Source organism: Sander lucioperca, chromosome 2, assembly GCF_008315115.2.
Source record: "Sander lucioperca isolate FBNREF2018 chromosome 2, SLUC_FBN_1.2, whole genome shotgun sequence".
Classification (NCBI taxonomy): domain Eukaryota; kingdom Metazoa; phylum Chordata; class Actinopteri; order Perciformes; family Percidae; genus Sander; species Sander lucioperca.
Window position 1 is genome coordinate 32,748,812 of NC_050174.1, and position 7,500 is coordinate 32,756,311.

The 7,500-nt window shown below is 46.3% G+C and overlaps 1 protein-coding gene and 2 long non-coding RNA genes across 4 annotated transcripts in view; 2 read left to right on the forward strand and 1 right to left on the reverse strand.

Annotated features, from left to right (window-relative positions):
• The window catches only part of LOC116062328, an 11,227-nt gene extending 7,071 nt beyond the window's left edge, over positions 1-4,156 (reverse strand). The window contains exons 1-2 of the long non-coding RNA XR_004107927.1: positions 3,787-4,156; positions 2,992-2,993 (exon numbers count right to left, since the gene is read on the reverse strand). This is a non-coding gene — a long non-coding RNA (uncharacterized LOC116062328). The remainder of the gene's footprint in view (positions 1-2,991; positions 2,994-3,786) is intronic.
• Positions 1-6,336, forward strand: part of rnf34a (ring finger protein 34a) — a 7,164-nt gene extending 828 nt beyond the window's left edge. Inside the window, exons 2-8 of one of the 2 annotated variants that reach the window (XM_031316991.2) lie at positions 353-571; positions 1,112-1,444; positions 1,787-1,849; positions 4,565-4,760; positions 5,257-5,286; positions 5,489-5,530; positions 5,809-6,336. In XM_031316991.2, the coding sequence (XP_031172851.1) occupies positions 353-571; positions 1,112-1,444; positions 1,787-1,849; positions 4,565-4,760; positions 5,257-5,286; positions 5,489-5,530; positions 5,809-5,996 (1,071 nt within the window). In that variant the 3' untranslated portion in view covers positions 5,997-6,336. The remainder of the gene's footprint in view (positions 1-352; positions 572-1,111; positions 1,445-1,786; positions 1,850-4,564; positions 4,761-5,256; positions 5,287-5,488; positions 5,531-5,808) is intronic. The other variant, XM_031316992.2, reaches the window with a different exon arrangement.
• Positions 6,337-6,558: 222 nt separating this feature from the next.
• The window catches only part of LOC118494620, a 3,979-nt gene continuing 3,037 nt past the window's right edge, over positions 6,559-7,500 (forward strand). The window contains exon 1 of the long non-coding RNA XR_004896738.1: positions 6,559-7,500. This exon is cut by the window's right edge and continues 223 nt beyond it. This is a non-coding gene — a long non-coding RNA (uncharacterized LOC118494620).

A 7,500-nucleotide genomic window follows, 5' to 3' on the forward strand; every position in this document is an offset into this window, starting at 1 on the left:
TTTGATTTAGTTTCTGTCCACTTTGAATGAAGTGTGTTTTACGATGATAAAAGACCTGATTATTTACATGGAGTCTGGTGGAAATATGCTGGCTCTATACACACTAAAAGTCCTGATTATTTACATGGAGTCTGGTGGAGTTAAATGATGGTGATTTCAGCGCTGTTTGATGTTAAACTTACTCTTTAACTAAAAGGTCTCTCTCTGTAGGGATCCATCCCATAATGTCAGACACTTAGAATAATAATCTGAGCCAATCAGCTGTTCCAGCCTGGTTGTGTAGTGAGCAGCCATACTGTGTGATGCTGTCAGGGATTCACCCGTTCACCAGCAGGATTCCTGTTCCTGGCAGACAGGGGCCTCGTCCATGTGGGCTTCATGCTGTGGTCTGCTGAATGACGTCATGGGCACCGGGGCGGTCAGAGGTCAGCAGGCGGGGTTCGGGGCCGGGGCGGGACCCTTCAGATTCGCCCCCAGCGCCGGGTACTCCACGTACCCCCCCAGCAGCTCAGGGAGCCCCAGTCCGCTGTGCAAGGCCTGCGGCCAGGCCTTCTCCGTCTTCAGGAGGAAGGTGGGCTCCACGTGGAGAAATACTCAACATACATACAACATTAACATCAACATATAGGCTACTCTCAGGTCTTCATGGTGTTAACACACAAACCTGTCTCTCTCTCCCTCTCCCTGTCTCCCTCTCTCTCTCCCTGCCTGTCTCCCTACCTGTCTCTCTCTCCCTCCCTGTCTCCCTCTCTCTCTCCCTACCTGTCTCCCTCTACCTCCCTGTCTCCCTCTCTCTCTCCCTACCTGTCTCCCTACCTGTCTCCCTCTCCCTCCCTGTCTCCCTCTCTCTCTCTCTCCCTACCTGTCTCCCTCCCTGTCTCCCTCTCCCTCCCTGTCTCCCTCTCCCTCTCCCTCCCTGTCTCCCTCTCCCTCCCTGTCTCCTCCCTCCCTGTCTCTCTCTCCCTACCTGTCTCTCTCCCTCCCTCCCTGTCTCCTACCTGTCTCCCTCTCCCTCCCTGTCTCCCTCTCCCTCTCCCTCCCTGTCTCCCTCTCTCTCTCCCTACCTGTCTCTGTCTCCTACCTGTCTGTCTCCCTACCTGTCTGTCTGCAGTATATGTGCACTGACTGCAGGAAGGGATTCTGCTCCGTGTGTTCGGAGCTCCAGGATAACCTCCGCCTGTGCTCAGTGTGTCGGTTGCTACGGGCGACGGCGTTCCAGCGCCCGCGGCTGATGCGTCTGCGGGTGCGAGAGCTGCGTCAGTACCTGCTGCTACGCAACGTCTCCACGGAAACCTGCAGGGAGAAGGAGGACCTGGTGGAGCTGGTGCTGTGTCACCACGGCAACCAGGACGAGGACGCGGGCTCGCCCTCGCCGTCCGCCGTGCGCTCGCCCGCCTCGCAGGGCCAGCCAATCAGCCGCAGCGACAGCTCTGACACCAACCAGGTCAGCTTTACACCCAACCAGACACACACACACACACACACACACACACACACACAGAGAGATACACACACACACACACACACACACACACAGAGATACACAGACACACACACAAACACACACAGAGAGACACACACACACACACACACACACATACATACACACACACACACACACACACACACACAGATACACACAGACACACACACACACACACACAACTTAAGGTCCTTCCACACGGAGTCCCGTGTGTGTGTGTGTGTGTGTGTGTGTGTGTGTGTGTGTGTGTGTGTGTGTTTCTATGTTTTACGCGAGGTGTGTGTTTCTCCCTCTGTGCTGCAGGACTCAGGTGACGCTACGTCTGTGTCTCTGCTGAACCTGGACGCCGGCGAACGCACTCCGGAGGTGATCTGATGTCATCAAGTCACTCACTAATGTGAAGTATTAAAGTATAGCCAGCGCCAACGTGCCCAAAGTTAGTTTTTACTGGCTGGAAAAACATAAACAAATGTCAAATAAGAGTTACTTTTTTTTTAAAACATGAAAAGCGTGTGGCCGGGTTGGCTCAGTGGGTAGAGCAGGCGCACATGTACTGAGCAAGGTTTCCCGCAGAAAATTTGTTAGTTAAGGTGGTAGGGTTGCCATCTGACGGGGGGGGGGGGGGGGCTGTAGTACCAGTAGTACTAGACTCTATACTACACACTACACTACTTCAAAATAACAGTTGCAATGTGCAATTTTAAGCTCATTAAACTATTTTCAAAAAAAGCCTCACTGATGTGAAGAACAGGACAGAGAAACATATATAAATGTTCTCTGCTACCGTGTGCCAACGCTCCGGTAAGTCCATCACCCCGTCTCTGCCCCAGCTGGCCGCACATTTGTTGACAAACTCCGACGCACACGCGACGGTGAAATGGCGATTTATCCCTTTTAAATGTGAATAAACGACAGTTACACTCACCGCCAGCAAATGCTCTTTCTGTTGTGATTGGTGGTATCTTGACAACTCGCCGTTACCTTGTTTCCTACAGACTGTTGATGAGACAACATTACAGCCACTCAAACAGGACAGAGGAACACGGCGGATATATATATTTGTTGGAGACTCAGTTAAGGCGGCATGCGCGTGTTAAGGGAAACCCTGCTGAGGTTTATGCCTCGACGCAGAGGTCCAGAGTTCGACTCCGACCTGTGACAATTTCCTTCATGTCTCCCCCCCCCCCCTCTCCTTTCTCACCTAGCTGTCCTGTCCATTAAAGGCGGAACAAATAGTGTGTGTGTGTTGTTAAAGGGCTGATAGAGTGATTATTTAGGGTATCTCACAAAATGGCCCGGGTGCTGTTCTATGGGCCCTTATGCATTGGCCCTATTTGGAACGAGAGCTTTTCTTCCAAATATGGTATGCTCATGAATATTTAGATGAGCTGTGCGCTGATTGGTTGAGGAACCCCATACACATACAGTGGAGACGAGACAGCAGGTCTCATATTTCAGACACTGCAAAGTTATACGTTGTTAGTCTGCTATTTCATTACTAAATTCACTTCTGAGACTTTTTATGCGAGAAATCAACTATGTAAAGCTCAAATATGGGCCGTTTTATGAAAATTGATGGCTGATTTTTAATTTTGTACGCCGATGTAGGACTTCAGGAGGTCTACACAGTCTGACGAGACAGCGGCAGCCCGCGGCGCTCCATACCCAGCGCAAAGTCACCGTTTCTGGGTTCATAGGAAGGAAATGGGAATGGGAAGCATAGCCGCCTCCTAACGAGACCTCTCCAATTCACAAAAATGCATTAAATTGAAATCGGTCAAAAGTGTTATCTTTGTAAGACCCTAGGGTAGGTGTGATATAAATGCCATGACGGAATTCAAAGTGTGAATACACTAAATGTATGTTGAAACTCACAGCGGGTCTGTGAAGGACAGGCCGACCGTAGAGGCCGCCGCCACCTGTCCCGGCAGACTGTGGAGCTTCTGAACTCCAACACACAGTCGCACCAAATTTGCAATTAGACATCAATTTTCGTAAAACGGCCAATATTTGACCTCTACATAGTTGATTTCTCGCATAAAAAAGTCTCAGAAGTGAATTTAGTGATGAAATAGCAGACGAACGATGTATAACATTTCTGAGATCTGCGCGACCCAGATTCACTAGACAAACTGGTCCCAGATCAGTGTCCTATGTAAATGTTGGGGCGTGACAAAGGTAGGCAGGTAGAGCCAAATAACGAGGAGCCAAAGCACTGACGTCAACGTTTACCTTTGTTCAGATTCACCTGTTTTCAGAGGCAGTTTCAAAATGTGAGATTTGCAGAGGAAAGAGGTGTCAACGAGCTTCTCTGTATGTCCTAGTTACCTCCAAACTGTCATTATTCAACTATGACGAGGTAACATCGGTTTTAGATTCTATCACCCCTTTAAGCGTGGAAAAGAACAGTGAAAAATGTCTAAACCAACCACCTGGTCAATCAGGGAACCGTTAACGTTGAGCCCTGATAACTTTATAAATAAAGAAAAAATTATTATTCTCCTTTTCCTTCCTGCTGCTGTTTTCATCAGTCTTCCTCTTCACTTATTGAAGTTGGTGTCACACTTCACTCTTTCTAAAGTCTGCTAGTGAACGACAGACATTAGGAAGAATAACTGGGGTTTTTTCAATATTTTTGTCACTTTTTTGCGCTTTGTTTTGGGCGAATTATCAACATTTTGGTCGCTTTCTTTCACCAATGTCAAAAACAATGGCAAAACAAGCCGAAACAAAGTATCAAAAGCAAAGAGACAAAATGTTTAAAAAAAAAAATCAAGCCGTTTTTCTTACGTTATTGGGGAGCTCTTTCACGCTCGTCGGTTTTTTTCACGTTTTGTTGCTTTTTTCTGGACATTTTTGCGCCTTTTTAAAGGCGTTTTTTGTTACGTTATTGGAGCTCTTTGACTATTTTCTCAGTTTCTTCAACATTTTAGCAGCTTTTTTCAAGGTCTAGTTGCCTGTTTTGACCCCTAAGTTAAACATAATGAACAGCAGCTGATGAATTCTTAGTATTTGAGTGCGGGGCGTCTGCTGGTGTGGTTGCGTTGCGTCTCTGACGCCCGGCGTCCTCTCCTCCCTCAGGTCAGTCCTCCGACGCGGCGCCGAGCCTCTCTGTCGGACGTCTCCAGTCTCCGAGACGTGGAGGATCTGTCCGTCCGCCAGCTGAAGGAGATCCTGGCCAGGAACTTCGTCAACTACTCGGGCTGCTGTGAGAAGTGGGAGCTGGTGGAGCGCGTGGGCCGCCTGTACCGGGAGACCCAGGACAACCGGAGATCACGTAAGTTATGAAGGTCCCCGGCTGCAAATACACAAACGCACACAAAATATATATCTGGAAGTTCATTACACACACGTCAGGCGTAGAGTGAGATCCACAAATGTCTGTTTGCAAGTTGCAAATGTTAGGAAGATGTAATGTTTACAGTTATGAAAATTATGACTGTTATGTTTACATTCAGCCCAGAGTCACAGCTACACTATATATGTAGGTACAGAGTGCCAGTACAGTCATTCCCCAGCTGCAATGACAGTGCAGTGACTCAGTGAGCGTTTATTTACACACACACACACAAACACACACAAACACACAGAGACAGACACACACACATGCACATGCACGCACACAGACCCACAGACACACACACACACACACACACACACACACACAGAAAGACACACACACACTCAGACACACAGACAGACACATTTAAACATGTTCTAGTTCCTGAGAATGAGCAGAATATGCAGCTGTAAACAGTTTCTGTTTCTTGCAGGGGAGAATGTGAGCAGTACTGTAACCTCAGGTAAGATACCACTTCCTGTTAGTTACCATAGAAACCTCTGCTTCCTCTGACAATATGAAGACGTGTACTCCTGCACTCTGACTGACCTCTCAGCCGTCTCTGCATCAGACAGTGTGTGAGAGTCTGTCCCTCCATGAAGTCTTGTTATGTTGTCATACTGTAGATGACTCTAGTGTAATCCCAGCTTCCTTTCTTCCTAAAGACGTGGCCCCCCCCCCTCCTCTCTGCAACGGAGCCGTGGCCGGTAAGCTCCCCGCTCTGTCGCCACCGGCAACATCACTAAACAATTACCTTACACAATATAATTGTGTGTGTGTGTGTGTGTGTGTGTGTGTGTGTGTGTGTCTGTCTGTCTGTCTCTCTGTCTCTGTGTGTGTGTCTGTCTGTCTCTCTGTCTCTGTGTGTGTCTTTGTCTCTGTGTGTGTGTGTCTTTGTCGCTGTGTGTGTGTGTGTGTGTGTGTGTGTCTGTCTCTGTGTGTGTGTGTGTGTGTGTGTGTGTGTGTGTGTGTGTGTGTGTGTCAGACGGTGAGAAGAGTCCTCTGGAGCTCCATGACGACGGTCTCTGCCGTATCTGCATGGACGGTGTGATCGACTGCGTCCTGCTGGAATGCGGTCACATGGTCACCTGCACCAAGTGCGGCAAGAGGATGAACGAGTGTCCCATCTGCCGGCAGTACGTGGTCCGCGCCGTGCACGTCTTCAAGTCCTAACGCCACACACACACACACACACACACACACACACACACACACACACACACACACACACACACACACACACACACACACACATCCCCCAAAAAACTCTGATCCTGTGGATGCTCCAACTGATTGCACATTGAAGTATTATGAACAGAGTTTCTACGGGGTTACATATGTCTCATTATGTGTGAACATCTCTGTGTGAATGTGTAATCTGTAAATATTAACCCGCCTGTTGTCTTCCCCGTTGACCATGATGCAACTTTTAGTTTTTCTGGGTCAAAATGTAAAAAGAAATTCCAACATTTTGGTCGTCTTTTTCGACACTTGTGTCACTTTTTTCGAAGTTTCTGTCAATATTTTTCTGCGCTTTCTTTTGACGTTTTTGAAGCTTTTTCCTACGTTTTTCAAACTTCTTTTATCAGTTTTTCTTTACATGCTATAAAATTGAATAAAACACCCAAATTCAATGAAAGCAGTGAACTGATCATGTATTTAAGCTGTGAAGTGCGTCGTACGGAACCATTCACGTTATTTTGTTTTTAAAATTTAGTTGAAAGAAAACCCAAATTTCTGATTATAGAAACTTTTTGAAAATGGGTCAAATTTGACCCGAGGACACCAGGAGGTTAAACACGTTCCACAAATATCAGATCTGCAAATTCACAAACAAGTTCCACAGATAAATATCTCCAAGTACATCACACAAACTTACAAATAAACAAAGTATTTCAACAATGGCAAGCTGTATAATTTGTAAAAAGGCTGTAAGATACAGTGGTAACAACAAATGTATGATTCAATTTATGTTGTATACAAGCATAAGAAAATTCTGTCCTTGGTTTTAACTTATTAATAATCCAAATGTAAAATCACAGAAACGCTTAGGCTAAAGGTCATGAAAATTCACCCTCCTTAATTATTAAAAAGTATCGGTATCGACGATATTGGCCCTGTTTTTACTTCGATACCAAATATTGCAGTATCACACACCACTAATATAGACTAAGAACTATCAAATACTACTCGAGGTACATGGATTTTAGGTCCTTACTAAACTAAAAGTGATTCTATGATACTTAAAAGGAACATTTGGAAAAACCAACAAGCATCAAGTTCACATCATGACTTTAACAGCCACTACTGTCCACTCACTGTGAAAATACTGTTAATAACAGAAATAGCCTAATAGTCATTACTTTAAGTGATTGACATCTCTTCTCACATGGACCAACAAGACACTATTTTGTCCAAAACCTTTTCCATGTTTTGCAAGAAAATCACTTTTCACCTGTGTGTTCTCGTGCTTTTTTAAAACCGAAGAGACACAGAATCTTTGACAACACACAGCTAACATAGCTCTTGCAGACGTACGGCTTCTCACCTGTGTGGGCTCTTCTCATGTGAGCCGACAAGCCACTACTACTCCCAAACCCTTTTCCACATGTTTTGCAGGAATATGGCTTCTCACCTATGTGAGTTCTCATATGCCTTATTAATGCTTAAGCGTCAC